Here is a 23,985-nt window from a genome sequence, read left to right as displayed (position 1 = left end):
CTCCTGGACCATAAGGCGATGAAGATGATGTGGAAGATTATTTATTCCGCGATGATAATTATTGAAAAAAAAAAAAAAAAAACTTGAATATAGCTTAAATAGCATGGTGAAAACTGACTATCAAGTACAATTCCCAGGGCAAATGGCTTACGCTTTGTTTTGATAGCTGTTTTCATCATTTCGTATTTGTATTATTCTGTGGATATATTGTTCAGATAGATTGCTTAGTTTCTTGAGGTCTAATGACGTATGTCTTACTTGGTTTAATTGTAGTATATTGTAAAATAGCTGATAAGTTAGAAGTGCTCCCTCTCTCCACCAAATGCAAACCCAGAGCACAAACCTAGCATTAATCTTTCTTAAAACACTTAATACAATTTGTTTCCTCCGTTTCACGCCATGGAAAAAGGAACTCCTCTAGAAGTCACTAGAAACAACTACATGAAATATTTATCCTGTGGTCAAGTTATCTGTACAATCCCCATCCAAAAGTTATAATACAAATGCAGTGACATATAAAACCAGCACCAAGAAAAGCAAAATATATGCAGTCGAGATCCACACAGATCAAAACAATCATGTACAATTGCAGACTTGGAAGTATCACACCCAAAACGGGGAGCTCGGAACTACGAACTAGATCCACATTCTGCTGGTTTTGTTTCAGTCTTTGCCTCAGTGGAAGCAGGGAGTTTGTCGCTAGAATCTGGCAGTTCTTCAACTAAAGAAGCCCCAGACTGAAAAGGTTTCTCGAATTGCACCAAAATCATGGTCATGTTATCACATCCTTCACCTCCGGCGGTAGAAGGTGCCAAACACCTATCAAGAACTCTTTCACATACTGCAGAAAGCTTGCTTTCCTACAAATCAAACCTTCTCGGTCAGTCTGTATTTTAGAGTATACAAAACCACAAGAATATTTTATCTCTGGTCTTCACATATAACGAAATCCCTAGCCAATGATACGAGAAAGCCAGATCAAACAATCATATCCTTAGCACCCCGCTCCAAAAAAAAAAAATACCCCAACTGGTGACCACCAACCAAGAGCAAAATGAACAAAACATAAAGATGTCTCAACTGAGACGACAGCACATTGATCGACAAAGTTTATCAAAACAATGAGATGTCTGCTCATGACTCAAATGAAGATGCCACATGATCCAAATGGGCTAGGGAATATTTAGCAGGTGTTGATCTTTGATGCGTCCAATAGTTCAGCACAGACACTAGAGTAATTTTTATAATAGCCCATTGAATCAGGCGAGTAAAAAAAAACCAGAAAAGTCTACTAGTAATGAAATTAAGATACTTGTACTAATGAACAAGCAGACAATAGGAAGCCAATAATGCAAATGAGCCTTCCATATACATTCCAAGGATAATGATGATTCGGTTTTGCTTATTACTAGGTAATCACTTGAAAGCAATTGAAACCCACTGAGCTCCATCAGTTGGGCGATAAAATATACCAGAATGCATCTCAAAAGAGTAACTAGTTTACTTTTTTTGCCTACAGATACTACCATTTCAAAAAAGTGCATGCATGTTTTATTTTATTCTTTATTCGCCCCATTTCTCAAACAAATTATAATACATCAACAAACAAAACGTTCAGCTATGTGGGACTCCACGTGAACATAAGAATCAGTATATAAGCACATAATACTAGCTAAAACAGAAGCCTTTTGTTCTTCTATCACTATGCAAATAAAATGTCAGATACTACAGGTCCTTTCGTTAATGATTACTATGCAAATGACTTTTTACAGATTGCCTCAGATAAATTAGTGGATGTCCCATTCTATACATAGCTCAACTTGACTCAGCCTTTTGCCACTTTTAATATCAAAAACTTTATCATGGAAAACACAATAAACTTTCTTCCAGGGAAAAGTTGCTCATTTTGAACTCGGTTAGCATGCATGGCAAAATGAACCATTCCTTTTTCAGAGTTCACTGGTCGCAAGGTCATTCTTATGTACACAACAACCTTCCTGAAATGGGTACATTCAGACATTTTTCAGTATTATTTTTACTATTATTTATATTTATTTACCTTATAATTCACTTTACTTTTATTTGGTATGATTATGGAATGAGATGAGTCTTAATAGAGAAACATGGTCAGATATAGCCAGGCCCAACTTGTTTGGACTGAGGCATAGTAGTTGTTGTAATTTGTTGTTAGTCTTTGGCAATTGATATCCTTCAGAAACACTTAAGATGAGTCAATTATCCCACTGTTAATAGCTCCCTTCCCAAACAGGAATATCATCAAAGTTAACACCAATTCAAACGTGCAGAAAAATGTGCTCTCAGACTGACCGACTTTAGCTGCTCGTGTATAAAATCCACCAATTGTTGGCTGGACATGCAGTCCCTGAGAAGAAACAGCCACATGAAAATCAGATACGTGAACAAAACAACTGTTAATGAGTAATCTGAAAATCAAACCGAGTAAACTATGAAGAACATCTAAAAATTCTGTCTAGAATGCATACCATATGCCATCACAAGCTAGCACAATAAAGTCATCATCATCGCACAACTCAACCTAATCAGGGAACAGAGCAATATGAGAACATGTTATCAAAGGAATATAAGAAAGAGGGATGGAGGATGGGTGGTTGGGGTGTTGGAGGGAAGCTAGAAAGAATATATCAATCAAGCCTCAACCGTAGAAAAATGCAGATAATCAAAATAATATAATCGTTAAGAATATTATACAATATATTTAAGCTTCCTGGCCCTCCATGATAAATCTCCATAACCATTTGTCCAGTAAGGCTCAATTGGAGATCATTAAATCTCTTACACACAATCCCCACCACCTTCTAGTTTATCAAATAAAAATTTGTTCTGTTGTGTGCAGTAAGTTGGAGGTCCTAGGGTAGTAGGCTGCAAATCATATTAACAAACTATCTAATCATTCTTAACACTTGTTTCTCCTTTTGAGCGTTACTAAACCATTTATATTAACACTATTTACTTAACAAGGATATCAAGAACCGAAAGAAAACAATTGATATACAGCAGAATAAGAAAATAACATCACCTACAGGAATTTATAGATAAGAGGTTAGTATGTTAGCAACAGCCAGTGATTCTTTTTTTGCCTCTTGCCATTTCAAACTTCTAAAGTACTTGTGCATAATGAATTAATGATACATCTTTCGGGTTGTGTCCATAAGTTAGGGATATTTGAACAGAAATGAGACAGAAACTTCACACCATAAAATTGCATCTAAATATCCCAGAAAATGTATATTGTGATTTTCATGCAGAAGGTGATTTTCATGCAGAAGTGTGCATTTTAACGAATAACAGAAGGTAGCCTAGAGGCACATGTCAAGAAAAGCTGCTATTTAGTGCCTTATTACTTCTTGCCCCAGAAAGAGTAAGATATGTTGCCAAACCAAACAAGAAAAATTGGATCACTTCCTGGAAAACAGTCATGTCTCAATGTTATCATAAAACAAATTATGTGATATATGAAGCACTCAAGGAACATACAGTGTTTATATCTGGATTGGCAGTAACAGTTTGCTTCTCAGCTGGCAAAAACTTGTTCTGCTTGAATTCCATGTCACCTGCAATTAATTTAAAAGGATCCTAATAACAACCTCTATCTGTTCCAATATTGAAGTTTCAAACTGCATTTGCATGAGAGCTAGCTTTTTAATAGAATATTAAAGGTCCACAACAAACAGGAATAATACCTATAGCTCTTGAAAGATTTAGACATCCATTAACACGTCCTGCATGAATAAAACCACCAGCTTTCAAAATTCTCTCTCTCTCAACTTCAAGATCAGGTTTATGATCCCTCGATAAATTGTATGCCTGTATTAAAAAAAAAAATTTAAAAAAAAGGATGTATTCGATATCCGCTCTTTAAACTTACGTTAAGATTTAAACAAGAAAACTTTAACATAATATCCTAGTGACAATATACGCATCCACATTGGGGGCTGCGACACTATGGCCATAGCAAGTGTAAAGACATAGCATGCTGGGAAGTACAAAAAGAGCTTTATACACAAAAAATTCACTGCCAGGGGAGAAGAATAATTCTACCAACTACCAAAAAGATCATGTTACCTGGCCCTTCCTTGAAATTACACAGCGAGAGTCACCAGCATTTGAAACAATTAGTTGGCTCTCTCTAATGATTGCAACACAAGCCGTACATCCAGAAGTAGGGCCAGAAAAATCAGTGTGAGGCCCCTGATATCAATATCACAAACACTTAGCCATAAATGAATTAAGCAATGTCTACAAAAACATAATGTGCAGGTGAGGCGAGGTGGCATGCTAAAGGACTATATAAGTATGTATAATTTCAAGGGAAAGATATAATTACTGCAGCTTTGCCTCATTTCTAAAAGGAGACGTTTTCAGTTAAAGCATTCACTTATTAAACAGGATCAACTTTGATGCATGGTTCCTTATTCGAAAATAAAAAAAACTTTGATGCATGGTTCCAACTTCTTAGTTTAATGTAAGTATTCATTGAGAAACTTACTTTCTTACCTCTAGGCTCTAAAGCAAGAAGCACTAGTAAGAGTACAGTAGTCAATGAAAGTTGAGAACCTAATGCTTGGGCAGCTTTAACTATCTCAATTAAACACCCCAATCTCCATTTCAAAATGGTTTTATCAATTGAACATACAGAAAGGAGACAAAGGCATTTTTTTTTTTAAATTTCATTTTAACTCAATATCCTCAGGCACAGCAGGTACCTCCTCAAATGCCCAATCATCAACATGGTTGTTTCCATCACCATTTTTTGGAGACCAAATAAGACCCTCTATCATACCCGTGAACTTGTTTAACTTATCCCCTAATGCAGCCAGCTCCCTCCATCCTCTCTGACCACGCATCATCTCGTCCATTCTGCAACAGGAACATAACAAAACAAAGTTTAGTAACGCACTTTGGAAACAGAAAAGCTATCAGTGATTTCATAGTGTAAATGACATCCATGCAGACCGAGCGAAAAGTAGACCATAACGGAAGAAAAATATCTATATAGGCGATACCAATTAGTAGGGATTAAGTTATAGTCATGTTAGTATGTTTTACTTTTACATGAAGTGTGTCACAACAAGTCATATCATTGAGGGTAAACGGGGATGATACTATCAAATAGTTTCAACTTTCCAAAATATTTAAGTGTCATAATCGTTTCGAGACATACTAAGAAAAAAGTGCGCCACATAAAATGGAACCGAACGAGTACTTCTTACCAGATTCCAATTTATGACATCACAATGCCACATTGGTTTTTTCCATCTTTCCGGAAATGTCAAGGATTTAATATGACAAGTGATAAGCAGCATTGCAATACCCGTACAAGCTTTCAACTTGTGGGAAAACAAATATAAGAAATAAAATGCAATTGCCATGAAACAAGATTTAACATATCACCTATTGAATACAAAATATTAAATTATTACTATAGCCAGTGAGTCAACGACAATTCAAGTAGTCCAACCCAAACAGGAGTCAGTCATTCTTAATCCATTTAAGATTTCAACCAGAAAATATGAATTGCATAGAGCAACTTAGAGTATATAAATCAATGTGGATATTTACATCAAAGCAATGAACACCACTAACTACTATTAGTAGCCATTAGGAAAGTAACTATTATTAGTAACTGCTATATGTTTTCATGAGCCCTTTTCTAGTAGCATTTTTTGAGGCAAATAAAAAAAATGCTACTAGAAAAGGGCTCATGAAAACATACATATAGAACTCCGTTTAAATATATTAAAGATTAAAAGAGAGTAACTAATTAAACACTAAAAGACAGCCATAGATTTCTCTGTTGTACACAAAGCCTCGAGCAATTAACCTGAAAAAGGCTTTCTGGACTGAAGTTCCTATATCACCATGTAAATATGCTTCATGCTTGAGCACTTGCTGATGTAGATACTTGGCACAGAATTTAGCAACAACTTTACCTGTAAGTTAGGAATGATTCAGTTATACTAGCACATCAGGAAGTAGCAAATGTAGTTGCTTAAAATGTTCTTCAACTGCATGTTTATAGTGGCAACCTTATCTATTTAGAGCAGGAAAAGCATCAAAGACTAAAGTGTCTACTATTTAACAAGTGTGAATTAGAATTTCGATTTGAATTGACACTTTCAGGGCTATCGAAGCTTCTCTAGTAACTTATATCCCAGGAATTAATTTCAAGCCTTCCAAATCAAAGCTATTGCAGTTACATGCCTAACACCACCACAAAACAAAGACATGGGGAGTAGAAGGCAGGCAATTTAGAGGGTAACAGATAATACAGCTACACTAACCAAGAACATCATCCTAAGACCACAAAATTTACACTTCACGTCCACAAAAGAACATTTTGCGAACAACCATAATCTATCAGTGGAATCACATCATAACACCCACAAAGGTGAAGAATCACATACAACACCATAAACTAAGGGAATATTGTAGACCCATGACCAGATTTCATTTCTAAGGGAAAGAGCTTTAAAAGGGAGAAATCATCTGTTCAAAATATTTCTCTCACAAAATGACACTGCATCCACTACATATTTGATGGATAAGAACCATGATTTCATAGCTCAGATGTTGACTTAATGAGCTAGTGTCAAGCCTCAAACCCTAAGTTCCTTCTCATAAAGAAAAGGGAAAAGGAAAAAAGGTCCCTACACCAGCGGTAAATTACAAGGAACACAACACAAAATATGAAAATACGAGCCTGTGTTCCAGGTAAAATTTACTTAACAGAACCAAACCATGTTTTAACTTAGGCTTAAGTAACTAAAACGCCCCCGAACTTGGCACGAATTGCAACTTTCGTCCCCAAACTATTACTGCACTTTAAGACACCCCTAGACTTGGCAAAATGGGTTTTAATTAATCCCCGAGCTCATGACCCGGAGCGAGTGTATATCACTCGCGGGTCCAGCTGGATTAAAAACGCTTATGTGGCCATCCACGTGTAATATATTCATGCCACATAATAAATTAGAACCGGGTAAATAACCCGACCCGACCCACGTTTAATTAAACCCCCTCTCAGTCTCTAGAAGCGTCCATTTGAACCTCACCCTCAAAAACTCTCCGTCTCCCTTTGATTTCTATGGAAATTTTAGGGTTCTAGTCTACAAATCTCGTTAAACACTAGTTGTTAGGGTCACATTCTGTCGATTCTTGGGTGTATTAAGTGTGTGTGGGTTCAAGTTCATCGATAGATGGTATAACGTATTGCTTCACAAAGTCATCATAATCATATTCAATATGCTAACCAAAATTAGATTACATTGTGAATCATCTAAATAGAACTTCACTTCAACCTAATTAGTACTACAACCATTGTTAATCATCTAAGTACAACTTCTTCAACCTAATTAGTACTACTACCGAACCAAGAAAAAAAACATAAAATTACATAGGACACTAATACATAGACAAATCTTCAATGTTTTTGACCACTCCAACTCTTTGGGATATAACTTAATTACCACAAACTCACCGTCATGGACGCAAAGTTTTATGCGGATCCTAGCAGACTTTTAGTTGTGTTTAACTAAAAGTACGCCGGAGGGTATGACTTTTAGTTATGTTTAGTTATGCGGTCCCAGCATAACTTTGATAATTCCTTTCACAAAGTTATCGGGTCAAGATACAAGTTTGCCCATTAAAAGTATGCCCCCGTCGGCATAAATTTGTTAACTAATTATCAAACTTATGCGATGGGGGCATACTTATGCCTTATGGGGAGACTTTGCCTTGAAAGCATATATATGTATTTGCCATTCCAAACTAATTATGGGTTGCATTGTATAGCAAGTATGTTAATTGTTAAACACCACAGAGGCACGAACCCATTGTCATTAACGTGAGATACTAACTACTATTCGCTTAATTCGAACAATTTATTGTTAGGTTTTGAAGTATATATACGAGGATCCACACGAACTGCGAATATTGATTTGTTAATTTCTTTGGGATATAACTTAATTACCACAAACTCCGTCATGGACGCAAAGTTTTATGGTTACTTTAAATTTAATAGCTCGGATTCGAAAAAATCTAGTACTCTATATTAGTTAAGTTGGACATATCGCTTGGGTTGCTTGTCTCAAGCCGAATTCATACTTATGTTAATTGTTGTTAATTTGTAAACCGAGATTAAGCATGTGAGTTGGAACAATATCTGCATAAGAAGATTAAAATGCAAGCTCGATCGAGGCATACTTTCTTAGAAATGCAAAAGTGAATATCTTGGAGGGGCGGACTTTTAGTTATATTTAGTTAGGATCCGTGGACTTTTAGTTGTGTTTAACTAAAAGTCGCTAGGCAGAAAAACGAACTTTTAGTTATGTTTAGTTATCTTGGTCCGCATAACTTTGATAATTCTTCACAAAGTTATGGGTCCAAGATACAAGTTTGCCCGTTAAAAGTATGCCCCGTCGGCATAAATTTGTTAACGAATTATCAAACTTATGCCGATGGGCATACTTATGCCTTATGGGCGACGGACTTTGCCTTGAAGCATATATATGTATTTGTCATTCCAAACTAATTATGGGTTGCATTGTATAAAGTATGTTAATTGTTAAACACCACGGAGGCACGAACCCATTGTCATTAACGTGAGATACTAACTACTATTCGCTTAATTCGAACAATTTATTGTTAGGTTTTGAAGTATATATACGAGGATCACACGAATCACGGAGTATATTGATTTGTTAATTTCTTTGGGATATAACTTAATTACCACAAACTCATTGTCATGGACGCAAAGTTTTATGGTTACTTTAAATTTAATAGCTCGCATTCGAAAAAATCTAGTACTCTATATTAGTTAAGTTGGACATATCGCTTGGGTTGCTTGTCTCGAAAGCCGAATTCATACTTATGTTAATTGTTGTTAATTTGTAAAGCGAGATTAAGCATGTGAGTTGGAACAATATCGCATAAGAAGATTAAAATGCAAGCTCGATCCGAGGCATACTTTCTTAGAAATGCAATTTGAATATCTTTGGAGGGGGACTTTTAGTTATATTTAGTTATGCGGATCCAAGCCAGACTTTTAGTTGTGTTTAACTAAAAGTCCGCCGGAGAAGCGAACTTTTTAGTTATGTTTAGTTATGCGGGTCCGTGATAACTTTGATAATTCCTTCACAAAGTTATGCGGGTCCAAAGATACAAGTTTGCCCATTAAAAGTATGCCCACATCGGCATAAATTTGTTAACGAATTATCAAACTTATGCCGATGGGGGCATACTTATGCCTTATGGGGACTTTGCCTTGAAGCATATATATGTATTTGTCATTCCAAACTAATTATGGGTTGCATTGTATAAAGTATGTTAATTGTTAAACACCACGAGGCACGAACCCATTGTCATTAACGTGAGATACTAACTACTATTCGCTTAATTCGAACAATTTATTGTTAGGTTTTGAAGTATATATACGAGGATCCACACGAATCGAGAATATTGATTTGTTAATTTCTTTGGGATATAACTTAATTACCACAAACTCAATGTCATGGACGCAAAGTTTTATGGTTACTTTAAATTTAATAGCTCGTATTCGAAAAAAATCTAGTACTTATATTCCGTTATGGAAAGGAAAGCATCAACGATAGAGGAAATAACAAAAGAAAATATGAAAATGCGAGTTAGCCAGATATCCTTGAATGCTTATTGTTTGGGCTTCTACCGAAAGTTAATTATTTATTAGATTAGCTCATTGGTGGAGGAGAAATGAATCTACTCACTCCCCTATACTTCCTAAAGAACAAATGTAATGGAAGCTGTATAATGAAACGTGCTTTCACCACAAGGATAGTTGTATTTCGTTCTTTACATTGCGTTTATGGCATTGCTAAAGAAGACAGTTAATGTACTTGCCTCGATATCCTAATGAAATTGTGTGTATATGAAGGCTTCAACCTAATCAATTTCTTGTTTGACACCGGTGAAGTTCCTGTGATGTAATACGGTGGACTTCGACTTCAATATGGTATTACCGAATACCGTACCGAACCGAAGTTTAATTTACCGATTAAATTCGAACGAAGTTTGAAAGTTCGGTATTTGGTATCTATTTTCAATTACCGAATACCGAATTACCGATCCCGAACTTCAAAAATACCGAACCGAATACCGAACGCCCACCCTAATTGAGAGAAAATTTAACAATTAGAAAAGAAGGAGAACAAAAAGCTTGAAATTCAAGTTATGGTGTATTTTAATGGGGAGGTTAAATAAGAAGAATATTGATGTTTAGCCGTTGGAATTGAAGGAAATGTAAAGGAAATGTCAAAATTGAAATTTTACCGTTTTAATGCTGATGTGGCACTTGTCACGCGCCTCTTGGCGTGTGACTACACTCACTATGCCATGGCAGCTCGGGGATTAATTAAAACCCATTTTGCCAAGTCTAGGGGTGTCTTAAAGTGCAGTAATAGTTTGGGGACGAAAGTTGCAATTCGTGCCAAGTTCGGGGGCGTTTTAGTTACTTAAGCCTTTAACTTATTATATTCCTCTGTAAGCTATAGACAAGTTTTCCCAAGTGTAACAATGTATAGCATCCCAATAATAAACCATGTGACGACATTATATATACCTCCATGACCATCATAGACACCAAAAAAGGATGTTGAAGCATCCAAATCAGCTATTGCTGCATGCTAAAAAAAGGAGTAGGACAAAAGGTCAGCTCAAGATGAAGTCTAACTCATACATGTTAGATTATCCATAGCTAAAACACTATGATAGGACAAAAACTGAGCACATATTTCAGATAACTATGTCAATGCATTTATTAGATACTGAAGGCCAAAATAACACGAACCTTTATGATGCATTTAAAGTGATACAAACCAAACACTATAATCTGAGTCGACAACCATTCCAATTCTTAACTATAATTATGATTTTAGAATATTGGAGACAATTTTACCTTGAGCAGAATTAGTTAAATAACTTGAGCCTATTCCAACAACATACCCAGTGTGGTCCCACAAGTGGGGTCTGGGGAGGGTAAGATGTACGCAGACCTTACCTCTACCTTTATGGGCTAGAGAGGCTGTTTCCGATAGAACCTCGGCTCGAAAGGAAAGACAGTGATGTGACAAAAAATATCAATGTAAAAAGCATGGTATCAAGAGAAATATGGCAACAAAAATAGCAAGGTAAAAAACAGATGAGGAACTTGAGCCTATTCCCTTTCGCTGAAAGATTCCGCCAGCTTCCTTTGCCTTATTCTATTATTTTCAATTATCTTTATTTTGCGGAAGGAATCTAAACCAATAGATGAGGTGGGCTGCAGATAGATCATTAGGAGGAAGGAACGACAACAAACATAATGAGCATTGTGTAGTCCCACTACCAAAGCTTTCCACTTTGTAAATGCTTTATTATAGGCAAGTTTGTCAGGACTCTTATACGGCCACGGTAATATATATACCAGTTTAACTTCGTATCACACGTGATGAGACCATCCAGCACTGAGGATAACAGATCACATTGCTTTCGAGTCAGAAAGTGAGCAATAAACTATAAACTCAATCTCATGCCCTGCGAACTGCTTGAGACAGCCCAAACTCCTTACCTTTTACCAGATGGAAAGACTTGAAACTATAGACTGCGGTTTTCCTCTTTGACATTTATTGTCTTGTATCTTGTGTCATAATTATCTCAAATGTATTAAATATAAACAAACAACTTATTTCCTTTTCACAATACATCACAAAAAAATATTCACTAAAGTAGCTAGCATGGATACTCACAGCATCTTCCATTGTTGCACGCCATCCTTGCATTGATGATAAACCATATTTTACCCTATTATTCCCACCATCTTCTGAAAACTTCTCTGTTTTTGGGGAACTGAGGTATATACCCATCACTTCTAGCTGAAACAGATAAAGAGAAGCACTGACATATCAATTAAAACAACCATAGACAACTGGAACTTAGAACAGGAAAACCATCGACTTGGAAGAATAAGCAATTTACTATTTTGACCAAAAAATATATTGTTCTGTAACAACTCTTTTACTGACTAAAGAAAAACACTATTTTAGCTTTAGAATTGAAATTACTGTTTCAAAACATGATACCAAGCAACAAAATTCCTTTGTTGAAGATTTTTTTTTTTTTTTTTTTTTTTTTTTTTTTTTTTTTGGAGATGGTACTCCTTTGTTGAAGATCATGGAATTCTTGATGCAGTTCTTACACCTATTATGATTTGGATTCCAATTTCAGACAAGCAGCAGATGGAATTACATGTGAACTCAAAATCCGAAAAAGAGAAAGACACCTATGATCCTGCAAGTTGGGTGTTTATAATCTTCAAATGTTACGCCACGATGCTTATATGGATAACTCAACGGCTTCAAATAAGAGCTGCAAGAGGACTCTCGCGAGGTGAGTCCCTATGCCCACTTCTACTTTTCACTGATGACGGAAGGACTCGCCAGCCTTCTGAACAATGCTGCTATGTGAACCGGCTAAAATTGTTAAAGACTAGCTATCTAGTCCAGCTCATCTATTACCTACTCGAAACTCTCATTTTCTAATGATACTAATACTTTTTGGAGAGCCTCAGATTCTCAATTAAATGTATTTCTTTCTTTTCCATTTTTTAAAATGATAAGTCTCTATTTATGTGTGTGTTTTTTGTTTTTTATAAAGTGACAGACTTTACAAACTCGATTTAGGTGTGTTTGAGTCCTCTGATGTGTTCCAAAGCTTTCAGGCTTAATTATCATCTAGATAACAGCAAAACTTCATCCTACTGGCTGGATCTGGATTGCTTAGCCAGTTTATTTTGCTGCTCAGTTCCGTACTTCCACATACCTTTCCAGTTCTTGCTATAGAGCATCTTTCAAACCTAAATCAGTTTGACATGTAATATCAGTAAAGGTCAAAGAAACTACATTTATCTACAGCGATGGCTCTTATTTACTGTTAACGTTCCCCCTTTCACTGTTCCAGCTTCAACTGTGAAATAACTTGACAAGATCAAGAAGATCTTTCTTCAGTTAGTTTGGTTAATGATGACTTTAAACACCACTTGCTCAACAAGAAACTGTGCTTAGCCTACTCAAGAAATGCACCTTTCTGCTGGTAAATGGATAGGAAAATGACATATGATCCCAAAAGAACAGGAGTCATATCAGTCTTATACGGGGTTGAACCCGTCAACTGATTCACCACAAAGCAGAATATCTCATAATGTTGGTTTCCGAAAATAACTGCCCCAAATGACCAAATGACTGACTTATCAAATATGAACTTCTCTAAAGGGACTACTTTATGACCGAGAAATCCTATTTCAGCTCAAAACTCGAGGATAATGTGCCGCCCCTCTATCCTTCTCTACTTATAGCTAGACTTGGTGCAACGTGATTTGGTAGATGGATTTCGCCCATGTATTTCAAAGTCATATGCTAAAAATAAACCCTGCTACACCTAATATACAAAAGCAAACAAACAAATGAGGACTACTTTATGACAGAATTTCAGCTCGAAACTCGAGGATAATGTGCCCGCCCCTCTACCCTCCTCCACTTATATACTAGACTGGGTGTGACAGGTGATTTGATAGATGGATTTCGCCCCGTGTATTTCAAATGCCTAGGCTAAAATTAAAATCCATTGCACCTAATATACAAAAATCACTGTTCACATCAGCCTACTTTCTGATTCATCTCAAACACACTTGGACAACAAAAATCCCAATTTGAGATCTTACATTTTTGAAAATTTAGAGACTCAAAAATCTCATCTTAACTCCAAACTGAAGTCAGTCATCAGTGCGACGGGAACCACAACAAATGAACTAGATAAACATTTCATCTTCTTTCTAAACACACAATATCCAGAAACCTACTACTAAATACTGAAAATTCAGACTAGTAATACACTATCAGAATTCAAAAACAGATAAACACTTAACAAAAACTACTGAATTCAACATTAATATTCTAACCACTATGATCCAATGGGTAAAAGATTGAAACTTTTTAGGGAAACAACAAAAATAATTCAACATTCATATTGTAACCACTATAATCCACTGGGTAAAAGATTAGAAAAAACACAAAAACAACTGAATTCAACATTCATATTCTAGCCACTATAATCCACAGGGTAAAAGATTAGAACTTTTCAGGGAAACACACAACAAAAACTACTGAATTCAACATTTATATTCTAACCACCATAATCCACTGGGTAAAAGATTAGAACTTTTTAGGGAAATAACAGTTTAACATTCATATTCTAACCACTATAATTCACTGGCTAAAAGATTAAGTTTTTTTTTAGGGAAACTTACAAGTAGATTTGGCCGGAGAAAGAGGCGTTGAGGTTAGATTTGAAAATTGTAAATAGGGTGAAGAAGAATCAATTGAAAGGTTAGAGTAGGACAGAGTGCGTCTAGATTCCAATGGCTGTACTTGTCTTGTCATCTAATTAATTAAAATAATTGTAGTAGAAAACTATATTACGTGTTTTGACTACAAAACACAATATTCTATTCAATCTCAATTTGTCTCTTCTTTGGGGACATCCGATTAAAAAAAAAAAAGTTTCCATATCAAAATATATTACTCCCATCTTATTTTATGTGAATGTGTCATTATTTGAACACCATTTTTTTTTTTTTTTTTGTCTTGTACTCTTTTAAAATATTTTGAATTATAAGCCATATTAATTTATAACTACATTTACATTGATAATTAATAGATGAGTTGATCCTTGTACTTCGAATTTCCTTACATAAATTTGAATAAAGGGATTACTATTTTTAGTTTAAAATTAATAAGTGTTATGTTGCTGTTAATGAATGGACTAGCGACAGAAAGTTATTTGTCTGGTACGATCAATCACTCATTTAAAACCAAAACCAAACCGAAAATTTAACCAAACCGAATAAAAAAACCGACATTTGGTTTGGTTTGGTTTGGTTTGGTTTTAAATTTGAAAAACCGATAATATTTGGTTTGGTTATGGTTATAGTAAAAAATAACGAATAAATAACCGAACCAAACCGATAATTATATACATAAAATTTATAATTATTTATATGTATAATATTAACTTTTCATAAATAATTAAAGATATTTTATACCTTTTAATTATTAATTTAATTTTGGTCTACTTATTTTTAAGGCAGTATGTCTTAAAAGAATATGTCCAGTCAACAATCCAAGCCCAACTAAATTAAATGGCGTAAGGGTAAAAAGTTAAAATCCAACTATCTCTTTTCATTTTACATTGCCTTAAAGATGTCTTTTCATATATAAAGAAAGTTATTTTGTGAAGTAGTGAGGAAAAAAGAACATAAGAAATTTGAAGAATGTAGAGAGAGAATATTTGAATTGTCATTAGTCATAAATTGAAAACGAACCAAACCGAACCAAACCGGACAATAACCAAACCGTGTGGTTATTATTTTACTTGGTTTGGTTATGGTTTTAGACATTTAAAAACCGACTAAATTGGTTTGGTTATGGTTTTAACCAATAACCGACCCAAACCGAACCATGAACACCCCTAGTGGATGGTTAAACCCAAAAAAAGGTATTTATAGGTTTTGTTTAAAATATAAAATTTGGCACAAAACAAAAGAGGCGTGTGTTCACGGTTGGTGTGCCTATTAAAGGATAACATGATCAACGACTATATAGATCATTTACATCTTGAAGAGTTTTACTTATAAAGACTTCAAAATTGATAAACATATGTTTTACGCATGACAGTATTAGGGGTGGCCGTTCGGTTTTTCGGTTCGGTTTTATCAAACTTCGGTTTGGCTATTTCGGGTTCGGTTCTTTTAAGGTGGACACCGAATACCGAACCCAACTAGTTCGGTTCTTTCGGTTTCAGTTTTTTAAAGTTCAGTTCGGTTCGGTTTCGGTTTTTTCAATTCGATTTTTTTGATATAATATTAGAAGAGATTCCATTGACACTAATTCATATTCTCAAAAGCAATAAAACATAAAACTGATAAATTGAAATCAAAATCAAACAAACAAGATATACACAAGAAGAAAACTATAATCATGACATAGGATTACTAGGTGTTATATACATACCGTAAGAATAATTAAGAAAACACATAAAGGACATACATTAATCTTAAAGAGACATCCTAGTTACCTTTTTTTGTTAAGGATATTTGATTTTTTTCAATTGAAGTGGAAAATTAGGGATACAAATGCAAAAGAGGACTTATTACAATTGGGTTTTTTTTGCTTTAAATTTAATGGACCTGGACTATTTTAATTTTTTTTTGGGTAATGTATATTTCGGTGCGCGTTCGGTTTTATCAAACTTCGATTCGGCTATTTCGGTTTCGGTTTGTTTACGGTGGACACCAAACACTGAACCAAACTAGTTCGGTTCGGTTCGGTTTGTTGAAGTTTCGGTTCGGTTCCGTTCGGTTTTTTGGTTTTCGATATTTATGCCCAGCCCTAGACAGTATAAGTGAAATTAAGCAACCATTGATGCCAAAGCCTTTAATTGAATTGAATATATATCACTCATTTTAAAGGTAGTTCTTACGTGAAAACACATAGAAAAATATTAGCGAGCATATAACCAACGATCTAGAAAAGGCAAACAAATAATGACACACACGATTAAAATATACAAGAAAACATTCATATAAACCCCTTTACTATTTTATAAGGGATGATAAAGTGTTTCAAGGACCCTGCACAATCATCAAGTAGAGAAATTGCACAATTGACAGAATTCACGTACCTCTTTTGAGAGGGATGTTATGCTTGAAGTGATAGAGTAGTCTCAACTATAGAAGAATGTGAGAGCTACTACAAAAAGTAGAGAATGAACAAAATTTCAAGGTTTAACCATCTATGCAAGGAACTAGGTAATGAAGAAGAGGCCATAGTACCAGAACAGACTCATGTTGACACAAGAAGCCTAATTAAGTTGCCACCACTAATACTGCAATTGTGGGGTTCCAAGTTGTTCATCGTTTAAGAGTGATGATGAACACTTGATTCTAATCAATTTCACATATTAGTAGCCCACCATGTTGACAATACTTATATCTAGAAAGCTAGCAAAAGCGCTCCTCAGCCCAAAACAAACAATTGTTCAAACAAGCAGCATTTAAAGGTAACTTATATCAGAGTCGGTCATAAGGTGTCTATGAAGAGGATCGAGATATCATAAGCGACAACTCTTGAAGATCCACTTATGAGAATAAGAAACAATGATGGAAAAAAGGAAAGACTTCATACAAATCATAAGTGGAACACAACTAGAAATGAGCCAACAAAGTAAGAAAGGCAATGAGATAACAATGATGGAAAAAAGGAAAGACTTCATATATATCATTATTGGAACACAGCTAGAAATGAGCCAACAAAGTTGTTGTTACTACCAACTTTGAGATTGCCATGATAAAAAATAAGAAAAAATAAAAAAAGATAAAGATATCAACATGCTTTAATTTTATCCACGACACTCTTCTAGGATCTGTAGTGTTTCCATAGGTGGTAGTCCAAATTGCATGACATAAGTCAAATCCAGTTATACTTAATAAAAATACATTTTGCCGCTATAATTACACCTTAATGCCTAGGTGGAATAATTGCAACTTCCCTAACTTCAAGTCATGCTTTCTTGAGAAAGTTGAGAGGAATCTATTAGAATATTATAGGTTGGGTGGACCTAGTTCAAACAGGATTTGAGGGTTCATGGCATAAGGAAGCTCGTGAACTAGAAAATTTAAAGACGATCAACTGAGTGATTAGGATTGAGCAATCAAACAAGTGATCAAGGTTGGCAATCTGAGGAGAATACTAGAGCAAGCAGACTCTACTAATTGAAGGATGCGAATATTATTTTTTCAACTTAAAATCAAAAGCAAATGCTCGAAATAGTCTACTAGTTAAAGATATTCATCCACCAAAACATATTGCACCAAATAAAAAAAAAAAAGAGTTGCACACATTTGATTAGGACAATAAAGTTACACAATCAACAAAAAAAAAAAAAACTTAGCTCAATTTTGTTTTTCTTTACTACCTTTAGTTGTGAACTTTTTAGTTTCGTTCTACCAATAGGGTTAACCTAAAGGAGAATCCACACAATTTGAATCAGCATGGGATGATCCAAGATTGTGCTATTTTTCGTCAAAGGAACCTCATAAGGGGCGACTGGTGAGTCTCTTTAACGCTGCCCCACTTCGATTTGTGCTCGGTCAAAATTAAAAATGTTCGAGAAATCTAAAATTATGCACTATATACTAATTTGTCATTATATCAAACTAAAATATTTAACAAAAAATAATTCTTACCTTTACAATACTTACATTACTAATCTTTGTATTGCTTATTCCTGCTAACCAAACGACCCCTTAGCCACAATAATTCCCCACCCCCTAAAACAAACACCTATGTTATAGAAGATTCAAACCAAAGTCAAACATTGTGGTACATAAAACAAGTGGATTACCTGGTATTCCCACTGAAATCAAACAAGCAGCAATTGTAATGACGTCTGCTACTAATCCATTGTTCAATGTTTTCGTGTATGGCAGCCTTTTACATGACGACGTCGTTCGTACTCTCCTCAAACGGCTCCCACCTTCTTCACCTGCACTTCTCCACAACTTGTCTCTCTCTTATCCCTCTTACTAAATGCATACACTCATTACATGATTTTTAAAGTTATCAAATACAGTAATTCTTTGTTTTTGTTTTTGGGTTGAGAGATCAAGAATTATTAGTAGATGTGGCATTTTTTTGGATACCCTTTTTAGCTTATGGGTATAAGGTGATGTTGTAATTGATTTTCAGTGGATATTTGGGATTGGGTTTTGTAAGAAATTATTAAAACCTAATAGAGTGAAAACATATGAGTATGTGTTAAAAGTTTCTTATATGCTTGGAGATATGCATAGTCTTTGTTTTGAGATGAATCAAATAGAAGATTCTGATTTTACTGTCTCACAATCAAAGTGTCAATTCCTGTTTTGCTTAGTATTATGTGAACTCTGTCCTACTTTAAGATAGAGGGCTATACATGCTTCACGTATATACGTAACTATCACTTTTTTTTCACAGAAAGTGGTTTAGTGACTTTTGTGTTAGAAAAGATAGTTAAGTGACTTTTGTGAAAAAAAATGATAGTTACGTAGTCAGTTATGAAATTTAGTCTTTTTTGTCATTCGAAGAATTTGTATTATATGAACCACATTTTGGTGTATTACTATTTCATTCGTAAATACATTATACTGATAACTATTATGTGTGCTAATTCATACTTTCAGAGAATATCTATATACATAACTGTTTATTCCTTATTGGGAGTTCCCAAATGCCTACAGCATAGTTTTTTAAATGCTAGTTAATCAGATTTTCTATTTTAATTTTTGTGTATACATGTTAATGCCCTATTTGCTTGTTGCTTTCGTTTTTTCTTTAAGTAACAGTGATAGATTTTCTAGTATCTTCTAGGCACTGATTCTGTTGCTCTGCCGCAGCCATAGGTTTAGCATCAAAGGGTGTGTTTATCCTGCCATTCTACCTGTAGAAAACAAGAAAGTTAATGGGAAGGTTTGTTTGACATTTTCCACTTGTTATACATAGACAATTTATGATGTATCAAAATACTATGTCATAGCTGTTCCAGATATGCTAAAATGATGAATCACTTAATTATCAACTAAAAGTTACCTCCAAGCATCTTAGCTATTCAGCTATCATGTGAACATTATCTAATGATTAATTGCAGAAGTTTCCTGTTATGAAAGTTTTCTTTATCAGTGACCAAAATTGGTTATCTCCATATTTTACATGCCTAGAGACTTCTTCTGTCTGCCTCTATTACAACATTTCCGGACATAAGTTGGGTTAACCAATGGTTTGATACTTGTGAAATTTTCAAGTGAGGTTAACATAAATGAATTGATTTATTGGCATCGGGGAAATGTAAGCTTAGCAAAAGCGAATTCACTTTGTAAGTAAATTATGGGACATAACTTTCGTTATAATTCTCTTGTTAACATGGTATCATAGCCAGCCTGTTGATTTAGTTTTCCCAATAACATTATGTATAAGCATTACTTGCATCCAGTGACTAGCAGCTGAAGGTCACTCAGAGTATAGCTTACACATCCTAGTCCATTCACATAAAATTGAAGATTTGGTGGGTAAATGTGATGAGTGACCTCCATTATAGAGGTCCAGGGACTTTAGACCAATGTATGTACTATGCAATTAAAAAGTAGAAGTAAGAACAGCTGCTGCTTGCAATTCTTTGTCATTGAGACCTTAATGAGAAATATAAGATATGACCCTATGACCCTCTTACTGATCTCTGAATGATATATTGTTTTTGATAAAATGCAGGTTCTTTCAGGAATCACTGTTCCCGAATTGGACATCTTGGATAAATTTGAGGACGTTGAGTATGAAAGGAGAACTGTTGATGTTTCCCTGACGGTATTGATACACCAAAGTACTCAGAGTTTCTGCAACACGTTATTTTTGTTCTTGTTATAGCAGTGGCACATCACAGGACATTATGAGACTTTTGTAGAGAGGTGGCGTTTTGTCAAGAAAAATTATTTCCGAACTTGCAATTTTTTTTTTTCCAAGTTGGTGTATGCTTAACTAATTTTTTTTTCTTTTGGAAGATATTGTACTTTTGAATTTGTGGGTTGAGGGTGTTTTTCAAATAGATTCTTCCACTCACATATCTTCAAAAGGAAAAACTGTAATTATCAAACACATCTTGAATTTACTCAAAACTCTTTTCTCAAAAAAGTTTTTACAGAAGAACTGTCCAAAAAGCTTTTCCCGGATGTTGTCCAAACGGCTCCTAAATTTTTGGGTTCGTTGGAACAATCGTGCTATCTCAATTAATGGGTGCTTTTTGGAGATAAATGTTGATGTTTGACGGACTAATGCATAGAACAAGTAACCATACTCTTACTGCTTGCTACAGAATTTTCAGTGAATCTAGCCTGTCATCTGTTTTCATTCGTTCTTTTGTTTTGGATATATGTACTTAATAAAGATCAACACATGTGTTTTCTTAGTCACTGTTGTATAATTTCCTTTTTGAAATCTCAGAATGCTTGAACGCCCTTTGTGTAGCTCTACCTTCATCTATGTTATCTTTTCGTTCCTCAATGGTTTTGTGGTTGAATAGGAGGCAGAAGTCTATTTGCTTGGGAGGTGGGAGTTTTTAGGTCTTTATTATTGAAGTATAGATGATTACAACTTTATTGGTACAAACAACTATTCATAGTGATATCTTTGCGTGTTGATTTTTTGTTCTTTTTAAGAACATCGTGGTTGGCATAAATGGACCAAAATAGGTTTGCTTCATCCAGTTCTCTCACCTCTGTCAGATAGTTTTGGCACTTCTGGATTTTTACTCATCAGTTTGATTCCGATATCTAGTTTGGCTTAGGAACAACATTATGTGAGGCATGTTGAAATCAGTTGTCCATTTGTAATGTATTTATCTGGTTCACAAGAGACGTGCGTTGGCTTTTTGCAGGACAGTTCCAATACGTTAATGGTTCAGGCATATGTTTGGGCTGACCGGAGTGACCCAAATTTGTACGGGGAGTGGGACTTTGAGGTAATCTGAGTTCTTGTATGAGTTGCTTCTTTTCTTAACTGGGATCCTGTAAAGCTAGTCTGCGTACTTATATGAAAATGCCTTGAAAGGAATGGGAACGGTTGCACAAGCAAAGCTTCCTGAAAATGACAATGGAGTTTCTGGAAGAACTGGAGAAACCTGACCGAAGTGGCAGCACATAAATCCTACTATAGTCAAGCACGGTTTGATGTTTTTCATGACATCGAGGTACCCCAGCATCACCCTTCCCTCCACCCAAGAAGTAAAGAATTAAGCTCAGCAACATGGAGTTCAGTTTGAACTGCATAAGTACTGTTAGTCTATTGCTCCTGTTGCATTGCAAGCAGTGGTTTCTTTTGCCTTTTCCTTGTGGTATTACAAGTGACATTCCTTGATATTGTCAGTGTACACCAGAAATTTCTAAAAGACTTGGTGTTATCTGTGCCTATACAGTCTATACTAAAGATGTGTCCGATCGCGTTTAGCATTTCTTTTATTCCAATTCTTGGCCCTTCAAATTTGTCATTTTGTTAACTCCTTTTTTATTAAAAAAATAAATGGGACCGGTAACGGGCCTGCCAGTCGGTCTTAAGGGGCTGGCACAGCGGGCCCCGGCGAGCACCCTGTCCCAGTCCAGCACCCTCCCCCTTAGCCCAGCCCCCTATCCCTTATGTATGAATGAAGGTGCTCGACTTGACATCGTTGGTAATTTAAATAGTCATTGATGATCTTGGGTTGGTACCGGTGTGAGTCCGGGACAGTGCCGGGCTGACTCGGCCCACTTGACAGTTAGTCAGACCCTAAATTCAAACTGAAGTTCTAAGTTTGAAATGCGTTTAAACTTCAGACCGTGATTGAAACGTTAGACGCGAAGGGCTGAAGTTTGATTATGAAACAACTAAACTTTAAAAACTTTTTAAACTTAGAACTATTTTTTAGCGATCCTGAAAATGGTTATTGTGCTCTTTGCTCTTGGTTGGTTTAGTTGGACTGTTGAATTCTATAATCCGCTAGGACAATGTTTAGTTGGACCAGTCCACTTTAACAGATCAAGAAGATACCCAAGTGGCAATTCCAAACGAGTACATTTTTCTTTCTGAAAAGTATTACTTCTATATTTTTACTTTAGTGTTTCATTATTCATTCAACGTTCAACAAATTGATGCAATTAGAAGTTACATATACCATAGTTCATCTAAATTAACATATTACTAGTAGGCACTCACATATCAGTATTAGTATCAAAATGACCATAAAAGTGACTCAGACACCCTTTTACGACTGCAACATCGAAAGTTTGGAAAGAAGAATCCAGACAAATACATGCTCCAAACAAGAAGCTCTTCTTTGATGAATCAAAATCCAAGAAAAAAAGAGCCAATCCAAAAGAAACATGCTAAACACAACAATTTCAAACCATCTCTGGTAAAAAAATCAAAAATTTAAAAGCTCCAATTATTACTGCATAAGGTAAATGAATTTAGTGTCCACCACCACCACCACCAGAACCACCACCACCACCAGAGCCAATTCCTTCACCACCAAGCAAACCACCACCAAATCCAGTGCCACCACTTCCTACATGCTCAACACTTCCACCCATACCCATTCCCATGCCACCTAAGCCGCCACCACCGCCGCCTGAGCCGCCTGCACCGAGCATGCGCCTCCCAATTAACATGTCAGCAGAAACCATGATGCCACTGACAAGAACAATTAAGAGAACTACTCCAACAATACGAGATAAGATCCCCATTATTATAAGTAACTTTAATATTGTCAACCAAGAATATTTACGAAGAAATGATAACAAAAGACTAAATAGTCAAGAACTAGAAGCCCTGTGATACAAGAATGCACTTCTCTGGGCAAGTATTTATAGTGTTAACTGGCCATTTCTTTTTCAGTAGCCAACTAACAAGAACATTTAAAATTGAGCATGTGTTTGGAAGTGTAGAATATATAATTCACCATTGTTAATGATGGATAAAGAATCTGAGATCACTTCCATGATCTTAGGCACATATCCCGCTTTGTTTCCCTTCTATACTGGCTTATGATTCATTAATTTGTTAGTTAATGATTAGAAAGAATGACCATCATTAGGAATTAAGCAATGCACGATTGCAAATAAACAAATGTTTTGCACTCATAGTGGCTTTCCATGAACTATAGTTGGTTATATTTGAAACCAATTTATTTGTATTTTGTAATTACACTGGCTGTTCTCTGAAATCGAAAAACTTTATTATGTGCCTCACATAACTGACAATAGTTGTGCGAGGATTCTTTTTGTCTCACAAAAAAGTGAACCCAAATCTTACACTTCGAGACCAC

The 23,985-nt window shown here is 35.3% G+C and overlaps 2 protein-coding genes and 1 long non-coding RNA gene across 6 annotated transcripts; 2 read left to right on the top strand and 1 right to left on the bottom strand.

The window, feature by feature from the left end:
- Positions 1-424: 424 nt before the first annotated feature.
- On the bottom strand, positions 425-14,567 carry LOC132029926 (probable protein phosphatase 2C 60). Of its 4 annotated transcripts, none has more exons than XM_059419334.1 (11): positions 14,354-14,566; positions 11,799-11,924; positions 10,634-10,697; positions 5,864-5,972; positions 4,746-4,899; positions 4,105-4,230; positions 3,723-3,846; positions 3,517-3,593; positions 2,505-2,557; positions 2,329-2,383; positions 425-860 (listed from the first exon to the last, which is right to left on the bottom strand). In XM_059419334.1, exons 2-11 carry the CDS (start codon positions 11,913-11,915, stop codon positions 630-632), a joined length of 1,110 nt encoding a protein of 369 aa, XP_059275317.1. In that variant the 5' UTR covers positions 11,916-11,924; positions 14,354-14,566; the 3' UTR covers positions 425-629. The 4 variants fall into 4 exon arrangements, with proteins under 4 accessions (XP_059275317.1, XP_059275318.1, XP_059275319.1 ...); XM_059419335.1 differs by lacking the exon at positions 14,354-14,566 and adding an exon at positions 12,332-14,322; XM_059419336.1 differs by lacking the exon at positions 10,634-10,697 and having other exon boundaries at positions 14,354-14,567.
- LOC132029927 (uncharacterized) lies at positions 5,979-10,721 on the top strand. Its single transcript, XR_009407956.1, has 2 exons — positions 5,979-6,782; positions 10,532-10,721. It is a non-coding gene; the product is annotated as an uncharacterized LOC132029927 (long non-coding RNA).
- A 3,831-nt stretch (positions 14,568-18,398) lies between the features above and the next one.
- On the top strand, positions 18,399-22,138 carry LOC132029925 (AIG2-like protein D). Its single transcript, XM_059419333.1, is given in 6 exon segments — positions 18,399-18,667; positions 19,538-19,610; positions 20,406-20,498; positions 21,565-21,648; positions 21,738-21,808; positions 21,810-22,138. Coding segments are annotated over 6 exon segments (582 nt in total). The 5' UTR covers positions 18,399-18,545; the 3' UTR covers positions 21,949-22,138.
- Positions 22,139-23,985: the final 1,847 nt, after the last annotated feature.

The sequence above is a fragment of the Lycium ferocissimum genome, chromosome 9, assembly GCF_029784015.1.
Source record: "Lycium ferocissimum isolate CSIRO_LF1 chromosome 9, AGI_CSIRO_Lferr_CH_V1, whole genome shotgun sequence".
Taxonomy (NCBI): Eukaryota; Viridiplantae; Streptophyta; class Magnoliopsida; order Solanales; family Solanaceae; genus Lycium; species Lycium ferocissimum.
This window is presented reverse-complemented; position numbering and strand designations above follow the sequence as displayed.

Excerpts from the sequence above, each read along its gene's own strand:
- LOC132029926 (XM_059419334.1), bottom strand. The coding sequence starts at position 11,915 with ATGGGTATATACCTCAGTTCCCCAAAAACAGAGAAGTTTTCAGAAGAT. Across the intron at positions 10,698-11,798 it reads GTGCAACAATGGAAGATGCT|CATGCAGCAATAGCTGATTT; the intron begins GTGAGTATCCAT and ends TCCTTTTTTTAG. Across the intron at positions 5,973-10,633 it reads TGTCTATGATGGTCATGGAG|GTAAAGTTGTTGCTAAATTC; the intron begins GTATATATAATG and ends CCTAACTTACAG.